This window comes from Stenella coeruleoalba (assembly GCF_951394435.1).
Source record: "Stenella coeruleoalba genome assembly, chromosome: 7".
NCBI lineage: Eukaryota > Metazoa > Chordata > Mammalia > Artiodactyla > Delphinidae > Stenella > Stenella coeruleoalba.
The window spans coordinates 113,016,725-113,029,373 of NC_137153.1; the positions used below are offsets into that span (position 1 = coordinate 113,016,725).

Here is a 12,649-nt window from a genome sequence, read left to right on the forward strand (position 1 = left end):
CTCCAGGGCAAGAGGATTTCTGCAATTCCAGGCCAACCAAAGTCAAGGCTTCCTTTTTTTTTACTCTAGCCTTGGCCTTCCTGTCTCATTCAGGTAACTGCCCTTGATCCTGGCCCAGCACTGCCCAGGACCCTGTCCCCAGGCCTGGTGTCCTGCTAGGTTCTCAGTGTGCCTCTCTGAAAATCCTGCCCGCCCAGATGCCACCCACCTGCTTGGATTTCCTTGTTCATATATTACACATGTAATTTATCTGAATTCAACCACATGTGCTTGATAAAAATAAGGGGAAAAAGAGGTGGAGACATGACCAAGACAACACCTGAAATAGTTTGGAGAATTCCACTTGCCGTGACTCAATGAGGCCCAGGAGAGTGAGTGTGAGGTAACAGTCTTATTCATCTTTGCAACTACGAGACTTGGTAAATGTGTGATGAATGACTAACTGAATTAACCAGGTGGATGGTGGTGTCTCAGTTTTCCAGTTCCTCTTACAGTGTGAGCATCTTTCTGTGCCAAGTTTGATTTTAGTATTTATATATATGTACTTTTAGTTTTCATCTGTTCTAATGCTAGTGAAAAAAGCTAGCTGTGTTGGATTTAATGAGAAAAATCACAGCACTTTGGCCTCTGACAGCTTTTTTTGTGTGTGTGTGGTACGCGGGCCTCTCACTGTTGTGGCCTCTCCTGTTGCGGAGCACAGGCTCCAGACGCACAGGCTCAGCGGCCATGGCTCACGGGCCCAGCCGCTCTGCGGCATGTGGGATCTTCCTGGACCGGGGCACGAACCCGTGTCCCATGCATCGGCAGGCGGACTCTCAACCACTGCGCCACCAGGGAAGCCCTGACAGCCATTTTTAAGAATTTTCTTTCCTAGAGGCAATTGTGACAACAGGAATTTTGCTCACTTGTTGCCTCTGTGACTTGACCCTCTCAGGACATGGCTCTGTACTGCTGTCCCTGGATGCTGAGAGCGTCGTCTCCTTCCCTGGTCCTTGCTGCCTGCAGTTCCCCCTCAGTCTTTGTGGTCCTCGGCTATGGATTGCCCATCTGCCCTGCTCCCTGTTTCGGGGAGTCAGACCCTTCAGAGATCGGTTCCACCTGCCAACCCAGCTCCTCTCTGCCTGTCCACCTTCCTTCTAACCACCACTGTACCAACTAGGGCTGTGCTTCAAGTCAGGACACAAGCCTTAGTTAAGCATTTTTCTTATTGCTAGTACCCTGTCTGGCTCCATAATACCCAAGTGGGCTCTTGCCTCAATACCTTCCACTGGATTGGTAGGACCTTAATGGCAGGGTTCAAATCCCAGCTCCACCAAGCTTTAAGATCTTGGGATATATAAATACCCAATGGAATACTACTCAGCCATAAAAAAGATGAAACCCTGCCTTTTGCAACAACATGGATGGACCTTGAGGGTATCATGCTAAGTGAAATAAGTCAGACGGAGAACGACAAATACCATACGATTTCACTCATACATGGAATTTAAAAACAAACAGAATAATAAAATAAATGAACAAACCAAACAAAACCACATAGATACAGAGAACAGAATAGGAGTTACCAGAGGGGAAGGGGGGTGGGGAGGGTGAAACAGGTAAAGAGTGTCAACCGTATGGTGATGAATGGAAACTAAATTTCTGGTGGGGAGCTCGCTGTAGGGTATATGGAAGTAGAAATATAATGTTGTACACAAACTTATATAATGTTATAAACCAATGTTACCTTGATAAAAAAATAAATCTTAAAGAAAAAAGACCTTGGGAAATTACTCAAGCGCTCTAGGCACTGTTTCTTTAACTCTAAATTGGAGATAATGATAATTACTAACTCATGAAGTTGTTTTATAGATTGAGATAATAATGTATGTAAAGCACTTAGGCTGGCACATAGTAAGTGCTCAATAAATGGCAACTATTTATTACTATATTAATACAATTTTGCACACTTTACCATGTCAACTCTGAAGCCATCAAACAGGTAAGAAGCTGAATTATACATCCTCAAAGCCAATTGTGACTTATAACCTAAGATGTTAAAATATGCTTCTCCTTGTGCTAAAACACACAAAACAAAAAGGCAAATGCAATGGAAAAGATGGCAGTAGAGGAGGTAGAGGAGTCGTGGCTGCCAGCCATTTCCTTTCTGGGAGTTTTCCCTTTTGTTAGATCTATTATCTTGGAGTTGGGCTGCCCTGCTGGCTTTCCATTTGCCTTGCTAATAACAGTAAATCCAGCAACTTCCACTGCAGCTCCTGTCTCCTTCAGCTGACTCTGAGGCCAATCAGCATTTCCTCTCTGCTCAAGTCTGATGTTCCCTGGGAAGTCCTGCTGAAGACAAAATTTATGACAAAAGTTTCTCCAGCTTTTAACCCTTCTGCCTATCCAGACCCAGATGCAAAGCGCTCCAGAGGAATGCTAGGTCATTCCTACATGTGCATGCCTATGTTCTCACTGATGCTTTGCTTCTCTGACAAGGGGCCTCAGACCCCTGGAAAAGCTCAAATGAGCAGCTGGGCAGACAGATGCACACATTCTGGGCCATACCTAATGTGGACTAAATTTGAGCTGGTTCTTTAGCAGCTAGAGTCTCTGCTGAACCAGGACTCAAACCAGTCATATGCATTAAAAAAAAAAGCGTTACATTACAAAATTTTGAGTATGACTGGGTCTCATAACAGTGAAATTGAAGGGAGGGGACAGGACTAATATTTACTGAGTAATAAATAACAGCTAAGTGCTCAGTGTTTGACATGGATCTCTAATTCTCACAACAATGCCATGAAGAAGATACTATTATTATTCTCATTTATAGATGAGGAAAATGAGGTTCAAACAAGCTAAGAAACTCACCAAAGAGCTAGAAAGAGTAACAGGAGCAAGAGTGGAACCAGGGAGGTGTTTCTAGAACCCAGGTATTAAGCTTCAGTTAAGACTACCAACCAGCAACCTGTGATCTAGTTGTGACCTATTTTATTAAAGAGCAAACTAAAGCAAAGGAGCTCAGAATGGGAGAATGACATGACCACGGTCACCCAACTAGTAGTGACAGGGCCAGCTTTAAGCCAATAAAGGAAGCTTGCTCCTGTGCTCTACAACAGCCGTGCCCTGAAATAAACCCTCCAAGGGCTGCAGAGGAGGAGAGAGAACCGCTTCAGGATTTTGGGAGACAACGGGGTGGCACTCCACAATCTCTTCAGCTGGAGATAGAACAATGGCTGTCAGCCGAGGCTCCAGCTCACAGGCAAAGGCAGCAGTGGTGCAGCGGCCCCACCAGGCCCTTATGGACCTGGCACGAAGAAGGGTCTCATTACAGGGTTTTCATTTTAAGTAAGTTCGAGCCTTCTGGGACAGCTACATTCTAGCTCAATGGGCTTTTCTACGACCTCTTTTTTTTTTTTTTTCCTACGACCTCTTTTCTACCTCTCCACAGAAGTTAGATGATACACTTAACCAGATTAGTAGATTCAGTAAACTAATTTTTGTCTCAATTTAAAAAAAGAAAAGAAAAAAAACTGTCAACATGTACATGTGACAGCTGTTTGGGACTCTAATGTTATGGAAAAGCAGCTGTTTTCATTTATATCTGAGATACTAGTCATTCTTAGAATGGGACAGAGTACTCAGCTAATAGCTTGTGCTTTAACCTATGGAAAATACAGGTCACAGAGACAAAATATGTTGGCAAAATCACAATATAATGGTTATACTCATATAACATTTTGGTCTTAAAAGGTTTGGAAATGTTTATAAGGGGAAGCAAATATTTAATAACGATGTTCTCATAGAAAACTGACATCCAATACAATGAAATGGATTGTGGCTTTTAGGAGAAAGGAAGTTTCCAAATAGAGAAAGTCCATGTAGGTAAAGGGAAGAAAGAGAAAGCTTTCTAAGCTCTAGAATTTGAAAGTAAGCTGTCTTCTGTTTACAAATTTTAAAAACTATTCTTACTCTTATCAAAGTAACCTGTATCTACAGTTTTATAGTTATAAGTACTATAATAAAAACCAGTTAATTCCCTGCCCATCCCCAAGTCCTTCCTTACTGGTAGTTAGTTTAAACTTTTTTGGCTGTTTCTTCTGGTACTCACTTTCACATTCTTTTTTTTTTTGGCTGTACGCGGGCCTCTCACTGTTGTGGCCTCTCCCATTGCAGAGCACAGGCTCCGCAGGCTCAGTGGCCATGGCTCATGGGCCAAGTCGCTCTGCGGCATGTGGCATCTTCCCGGACCGGGGCATGAACCCGTGTCCCCTGCATTGGCAGGTGGACTCTCAACCACTGCGCCACCAGGGAAGCCCTCACATTCTTTATTAGCATTCCTATTCAGCTGTTTTTAATATTATTATAAATATCAGACAGCATCTATTAACTGCCGCTACATAAGGTGAGGATTTAACGTGTGCTCGCTCTCCCTCTCCTCTCCTCTCCCACCCCTCTTTAGAAAGTGTCTTTCTTCCTCGTTTCCTCCCTCCCTTCCTTCCTTCCTTTCTTTCCTGTAATACAGTGTGGGCAGTAGCTTCCTCCCACAGGGCACCCTTACTTGATTATCAATACTTAAATGTCTGTTTGGGGTATACTCCTCTGGCTCCCAAAGCACTCATTAGAGACCGATGTTAGTAAGGGAACCTGGGAGGCAACACTAATTTTGACTGATCTGCATTGCATTTCATTTTTATGATATTTACATTTTCATTCAATGATCTGATTCTCTAAGGAAGTCTGACCTCCAATAATCAAAGTGCAGTAAATCCATTCCCAAATAGAAAGTGGGCAGCCTTGGGCATGGGCTGGAGGGAGTGAAGCAGCTGTAGGCTGCAGACTGGCTTTTGCTACTTCTCCTTAGTTCATTCCACAAAATGTGTTAGCCAGCTATGGTGCTGGTCAGGTCCAGGGCTGGTAAACCAAAAGGAACCCATTTTTCTCCACGAAGGGCTTTCCTTTTACTCAAATGAAAGCTCGCCACCCCTATCCTAAGCTGTCTCCCAAAGGAAAGGAGGGTTCTCATCCTTTGCCTTAGTAAGGGACTCACCAACATCTGGCGAGACCGACGTATTAGGAACTTACTGGGGAGAGGCCCATGGCACCTCTGACACTAGGCTGAGTGGCTGAGGGACAGCGTTCTCTCTAGCTTCCAAGGCTGAGATATGGCCCATGTTTCTTAATTTCCATTGTGGTCCTGGATGGAGTCACTCAGTGTTCATGAATTCACCCAGCTCTTGCTGCCCTGTCCACTTCTCCCTGCACCAGGGAGCGGTGTTGTTAGCCAATTAGGAGGTGCATGGAAACGACCTGCTGAAGTGGGAAGACTGAGGTAATGCCCTGTGCTGGGGGTGAGACGAACTCCCTTCAATTCACAAAATTGGGTTCTTTTTGTCAGATAAAGGACAGACTAAAAGCTGGAAGTAAGATTCCCTATCAAATGCATCTTGTTGGCTTGCTTACTTTTTATTGGCCATCTCCCCACTGGGGTGAGAGCTCTCTAGGAACAGGCCTGGTCATTCTTCACCACTGCCTGCAACACAGTAGAGATTCCATAAACATTTACTGAGTGAGGAGTCTGGTGCTGAACACACTGTGCTCAAGAGGTCTGCAGGACCCTCGGGATTTTTCAGGCTTAAATCACACTTCGTCTTAACTTCATCGTAATTCACGTTGTTCTATTAAATGCAGTGTGCCACAAACAAAGGGTGGAGGAAGGCGGGGGTTATGATTTGGTATTTCTATGATTATGTGGTGACAGTTTTGGGGAAGACTGAGGAGTTGCAACAGACCACCTTGTATCTTTTGCAGCAGTTGGGTTTTAATCACATCTCACTGGCTTTGTATTTGAAAAAACTGGTTCGCTGGCACAGTCGAGTCTACACATCTTGCCGACTGGCCTGCCGTGATCAGGAGCTAGGTAACGAGCGAAGGAGGCTCCAATACGTCGTCCCCAGCCCTGCCTCCACTGCCACTCCAATGGCTTCTGATTTTAAGCCATCTTTGTCTCCGGGCATTACTGTCATTGTAAGGCAGAAAAAGAAATGCCCTCACTGAAGATGATTTTTCTTTTTTCTTAACGCATTTAGAGCTGTTGCAGAAAGTCCAGTATTTGTGACGTACTCAAAAAGGAAAAGCTCATTATGGAAAATAGTTACTGAAATTCTTAACACTGCCTTTTAAATTGCTTATGTGGAAAGACCAGCTCCACTGCCGGGCCTTGGAAAGCAGTGAGAAAGGAGTAGGTGTCTCAGGTCCCTGGCTGGTCTTGGAGAAGCCTTCTGTGGTGGGGTAACTGTTCTCAACTGATGGTTTCTCACAGCAAGTGTCTAAACTCAGTCCTGGCAGAGGAAGAGTTTTCCTCACAACTACTAACAGGATGAACACACTAATAGCCTGCCTGAAGAAAGAGGGTCTTCTACTTCCTCTGGGGGAGATCAAGACTCTTGGTGGAGAGAATCAAGGGGTGGAGGCAGCACCCCAAACCTCTCTGTCTGTAATCATTCACTCAAAAATCATACTGGTATTTACTTCTATTTCCTCTTTTAAATGTTTTCTGAAAAGAAGCAACAGGCTCTGTGAGCTACTCACTGTTAATACAAACACTTGTAAAAATCACTTGTAAACATGTTTGTTACAGGCAATTATAGTTTGTTCACTTTGTCTCTAGTATCTTTTCATAGTAAATTAAATTTGCTGATATAAGCTACATGATGAATAAGACCTGTGATCATTAACCCACCCCTACATAGATGGTTTGGGTTTTGTTAGTCAAAAATCATTATAGTTGACTCTCTGGATCTAGTTTTCTCCTTGTTCAATGTAAAGGGTGCTTCCAGCAGATCCATATCCGAACAAATTCAAAGACTGGTTCTATCACAGGGTATAAGCTTTCTATAGACTTAATTCACTGGTAAACAAAAAGTACAGGCAAAGGCCAAGTCATATGGGTAGGAAAGGAAATAAATCCTAAAAAGCCAGGTTTTACAGTACGTCTAGTGTGGTAGTGGCGATAGGGATAAAGGCAGCTGATACTCACTGAGTACTCAGTACTGATTGAGTGTTTTACATGTATTTAGTCAAAAAAACAACCTTGCAAGGTAAGTAGTATTATCCCTATTGACAGAAAAAGTAACTGAAGTTAGAAAGGTTTCACTTGCTAACTTCACAGCTTGTGTGAAAGGTGCAGCTGGGGTGGGGACTTGGGCTGGTCTGGTTCCAAAGTCTACGTGCCCTTTCCATCGAATCACGCTGCCACATCCAGCTGAAGTAGGTACACTCATCTCTCTAGGGAGAAAAGCATACTTGCCTCCACTGAGCTGTGGACCCTGTAACCTTTGCCAATGGGAAGAAGTACAGCACAGTGCTTAGGAGTATAGACTTAGGTTTAAGTCCCAGCTCCCAGCTTACTTATGACCTTGGACAAGTCCTGCAACTTCTCTGAGCTTTAGTTTTCTCCTTTATAAAACAAAAATAACACCCAATTCAAATAGTTGTTTTAAGGTTGAGATAATTTTTTAAAAAGTGTTTGGCTGATTGCCTAGCAAATTTTGAATATTCAGTAAGTGGTAACAATTATTATATTCATAACTCCACATGCTACTTAAAACCAGAGGTCAATGGAAGAAACTGTGATCTCAAAGATACTTAACATATGAAGTAATGAAAGACAAAACATCGTACAAAATGAAGATTAGTGTTTTCTATGCCATAAGGACATATATTTGTAAGTTCAGAAATTTATATTAATGTGAGCAGAATTTAAATTATATATTTGTAATTTTAATGAGTTCTTTCCTATTTTATTATGAACATTTCTAAACCACAAAAAAGTTGAAAGAAATGTACACTGAAAATCCATGTAACCGCCACCTAGATACTACTATTAACATTTACTATATTTACTTTATCACGTATCTACCCATCAGTCCATCTTTTTTTAAAAAAATGTATTTCAGAGTAAGGGGCAGGTGTCAGTACATTCACCCCTGAACACTTCAGTGTGCATAACAGTAACTGGTACTCAACATTTGTTTAAGAATCTTTTTTTATATTTTGGTAAAGTTTACATACAATGGTACGCACACATCTTACAAGTACCACTTGATAGTTCTGGCAAACGCATATACCTGTGACATCAGCTCCTGTCAATATACAGACTATTACCTTTACTCCAAAAAGTTCTCTCATCTGCATTACATTTTAAGTGGGGAAGCTGTGGTACAGGAGAAAAAAATGGGCTCAAGAATTAAGGGATCTAGGTTCATATCTCATCTACATTACTCATTAGTAACACACACAGGTATGTATACATACACATAACATATATGCACACAGCTTCAGTTTTCTCGACCACAGAAAAGAGATAATGCCCATCTCACAAGGTTTCTGTAGAGATTAAATACAAAAATTCTTGAATATAATAACTATTCAGTAAATGTAACCACAGGTTACTTTCTCTCTACCCTCCCTTCCACACTCTCCCCATTTCTCAGGATGTTGTCTTCAAAGAGAAAACAGTAAGGACAAAAAAACCCCACAACAGTTAAATGAGAGGTGAAGGAAAAAGGCATCTCTCCGCATAGGCAGTCCTCTCCCGATTTATCCACCGTGACTTCAGCTAATTAAACATCTGTCTCAATGGTCTCCTCAGCAAATTAGTCATCCCCACTTTGTGACACTGATTGTTGGTTGCAGCCTTTTCCTCACTTGCCACCATTCCCAGAAACTTCTAGGAGTTTACTCACCAGGCACATGGCAAGGAATGATGCAGGGTCCCCATTAACCCCCTACAGTTGCCCTTGGTGCCAGTGCTGTTCATAATGCTGCCAGACGTGTCCTTAGATGTGCCTCCCCAAAATAAACCTGTTAAGGGGTGAGGGCTTTTTTGTCTACATTTCTGATTTCCAGTATGATGCATTTTCTAAGTGCTATATATATGTACCAGACTAAAATATTTAACCAAAAATCTGTTTTTTAAAGTAGTTTTGATAACAAAGCTAGCAGGTAACAACATAACGTCTCAAATGAGGTGAAGTGCAGTCTCATGAATTACCAGCTAGTTCTCTCTAAACGCAGAAAAAAAAAGCAAGCTTTGCTGGTGAACAAATGGCCAGGAGGCAACAAGCAAAACGACCTGGTCTGGACGCATGCCTTTCTCTACATCCCGTGTGTGTGTGTTCGCGCACGCACACACCTGCTTGAGCTGCAAAGGGGGAGGTGGGGTGGGGAGAACTGTATCTAAACTACGGGGCACTTCTCAAAAATAGTTTTCTGAAATAGACTTCCTCTCAATCCTTCCTCCCACTAAAACAACTGAGTGACTTAAGAACTATCTTTCAGAAGGGTTAAGTGGCTAATAAAAACATTTAAAATGCTTAATTATGCTGGAAACCTAGAAATGGAAACTAAGACTACATATTAACTGCTAACCATCAGCTTGGCACAAGTTAAAGATTGATAACATTCAGTGCTGGAGGAGGGGGAGGGAAGAGACGCTCTCACATGCTCTTCGAGTGTCAAAGGATGGGTATAAACTTTGAGAGGCAATTTGTTTTTCTCAACATTTTAAATAAGTAGACCTTTGACAAACAATCTCATATTTAAAACCTAGCACAAATGTGCAATGAATACTGCCACAAGATTGTTCACTGTATGTTTTTCTAATACTGAAAATTTGGAAATAACTTAAAAGTCCACCAATAGAGAGCAAAGTTAAATAAATTTAACCAAAAAGATAAAAATGCAGTGGTCACTCTAATATAGAAGAATGCTTATGACATAGTATTGAATAAAAAAAACAAATGCAAAATCATACATATTGTATGGTGTCATTTTTAAATGACATGGATACATTTTTCATGAGTTCACTTAACAAACGCTTTTTGGGTGTCCTCTATTTGACAGGCATTCTGCTAGATGTTGTGTGTTTAGTGATTTAAGAAAACCCAAAAAACATAAAACAGGGTCCTGCCCACATGAAACTTATAGCCTGTATGTACACCTGAATGTGAAGTGAATTAAAAAAAAACAAAGGGCTCACACTGAAGAAGGAACCTTCATTTTTTATTTCACACATCTCCAAAATTTTTGTTGTCAACCACTATTTAATTTTATTAAAAAAGAAGGAAAGAAAGAAAAAAAACCCCACAACTCTTTAAGAGCCTATCTTTTGCCACCACCTTGTTGTTGTTGTTTTTCACCACCTTGTTTTAATATTAACCCCAGGAGACCTGGTGGCAGCGCCAAGCTTTTTCAATTCTCCCCCAAACTGTGCATTCAGCTCGAATAAAAGAAATCCGACTTCACCCTGGTGTCCACCCCTCTGCTTGCTGAGCTGAGCACCACCCACTGCCTCCACGCTCATCACCCGTTGGATAGAGTCCTCAAGAGCCTCCTCACTGGTGTCTCTGCCTCTTGTTTTGCGTCCTCTAATCCATTTTTATAACACAGCACGTTTTCTAAAAGAAATTCTGACTATATTGCTCTCCTTGCAGTGGTTCCCCTCTGCCATCAGAGCAAAGTTCAAATTCAGCATAGTTAACAAATATGATCTGGTCCCAAAGGACCACTCGAGCCTCATCATTCCCCACCCTGCCATCTCCTCCTACTCTACTGCTTTATTAGACTGAGCCACTTGCGGTTTCCAGAAGGCACTAAGCTCTCACTTTGTTCCTTCCGCCTAAATGCTCTTTCTTACCCCTCTTCACCTGGCCAGTTTTTACTCACCTTTGGGTCTCAGCTAGAGCATTTGCTTAGGATAGTCCTCCCTGACTCCCTAAAACTGGACTAGGGCTTTCCTCCTACAATGTGCACCCAGGCCCTATATTTGTTTCCACTCAGCACTTGCATGGTATTGTGAATGGCTGTTCGTTTGTCTCCCCAGCTAAACAGTAAGCGACTCAAGGGTAAGGACCATTTCTTGGCTTCTACAAAATCCCTAGTGCCTATGTAGTGCCTGCTGCATAACTGCCCCCCCCCCCCAATAAATCAGTGTAGTTCTATTTCTGAGTACACTATCAGGCCTGGCCTGATCAGTTCTGTCCCTGCCTAGCTTCTGCAGCTTATCCTCTGCTCCATCCCTGCTCTAGTAATTTGGAACATCTATGTTTTGTGGCTATACCTCAAAACACCTCTGCCTGGAATGTTTTTCTCACTTACCCATCTGGCAAAGTTCTAATTAATCTTCAAAAAAGCTGTCAAAGAAATTACTTACTCCAAAGCATCTTTTCTCAGCCCGCTGCCTCACCCAGTAGTTTTAAGTAGTCTCTTATCTGTGTTGCTTTAGTAGCTCATGTACCATATTTTAGTGCCTCTGAGTCTGTTTTCTCATCAGGTTTTCCACCTGATTTCTAGTATGGTGGCTGGCACGGAGCACGCAGCATTGGATGATGACTGCTGAACTAATAAACAGGGTATCTCAGAACCCAGAGCTTTCGAGCACACACAGCTTTCTGTATGGTGCCCTTGATTCATCTTCTCAACCTCTCCCATGTTACAGCTCAGGCAAGTAATAAGGCTCAGAGGCAAGTACACGACTACACATTCAGTTTTCTTATTCTAAAATACATTTTAAAATATTTCTAAAAGCAGGATACAGTTTACAATCAATATATACATTTAGTATTCTTTCTTTCTTTTTTCCTGAAGAGCTATTATTAAATTAGTGGTGTTCTAGAATTAGTCCCTAGTGGACCCCAGGAAAGGTCCTCTGACTCCAAAATGTGTGAGCCCCCTGTACCAGCACAGAGCCTCTTGGGAGTCTATGTCTTTTCTCTTCCTTTCATTCTTTTTCTTTAATCTAATCCATGCTGGTGACTGCCCCAGATGGAGTGAATGAATAGATTTTGTGATGGAAAAGGAACTTCTGAAAGATTAGCAACTAGCAGGAAGAGTAAATGCCGGTCAAATGTAGCTCTGGCCAATGACACATTTCAAGGTTTTCTCATGTGGCAGTTGCAGGAGCTCATAATACCCTTTTAAAATAACTGGGTCTCTGAAGTAATTCCAAAAGATTTTTGCTTGAAATAAATTCTCTCAACTCCCAAGCTTTCTGGATAAAATAGTTGACTGCAATGCCATCTTTAACATGCTCTGCTTTATACTCAAGAAGATCCATCAGGAGCCTCAGATCACTCCAGCCAGGGGGAGGCTCGGGTGAGATGAAACAACAAGATAAAGAGGCAGAGCGAGGAGGCAGGAGGAATATGTAACTGGGAGATTCCAGCCTGGGTCACTTCTGACTTGTAAACATCTTAGCAGTCCTCATTTACTGTATCATTGTCCTACTGGGTCACTGGACCAAGTATCAGGTCTTTACTTCTTATCCAACCCCCACGTGTGAGTGGCATCTGCATGACTATTTATTCTTTCATGAGGAGGAGCAGTTTTCTGCAGAAATTCCTGCCTTTTTGCCAAAGAACATTTAAACAGTCCTATTTACCTTTCCTTCCTCATTTTTTAAAAGAGGATACAGTATAAGGAAAGCAAATGTCTGTGTCTCTGGCTGGCAAACTACTTTCACAGAAGAAAGGTTACTGGATTTTCTGTCTTTACAATTACACAAGAAGCAGGACTCTGTTTAGTTTTACAGCCGGAAGATTCTTTAGCTAACTTTAGCCTTTGGAGAGTATTTCAGGTTAGAAGAGTGTTAAAAATGCTACTGCAT

The 12,649-nt window shown here is 42.1% G+C and overlaps 1 protein-coding gene across 6 annotated transcripts in view; it reads right to left on the reverse strand.

Annotated features, from left to right (window-relative positions):
* Window positions 1-12,649, reverse strand: part of MAPKAP1 (MAPK associated protein 1) — a 230,461-nt gene that overhangs the window by 75,149 nt on the left and 142,663 nt on the right. Inside the window, exon 9 of one of the 6 annotated variants that reach the window (XM_079925853.1) lies at window positions 1,497-2,328. The exons of the other annotated variants lie outside the window; for them this stretch is intronic. Coding sequence (XP_079781979.1) covers window positions 2,303-2,328 — 26 coding nt within the window. The 3' untranslated portion in view covers window positions 1,497-2,302. Of the gene's footprint in view, window positions 1-1,496; window positions 2,329-12,649 lie in introns of those variants that run through there. 6 annotated transcript variants of the gene reach the window in all.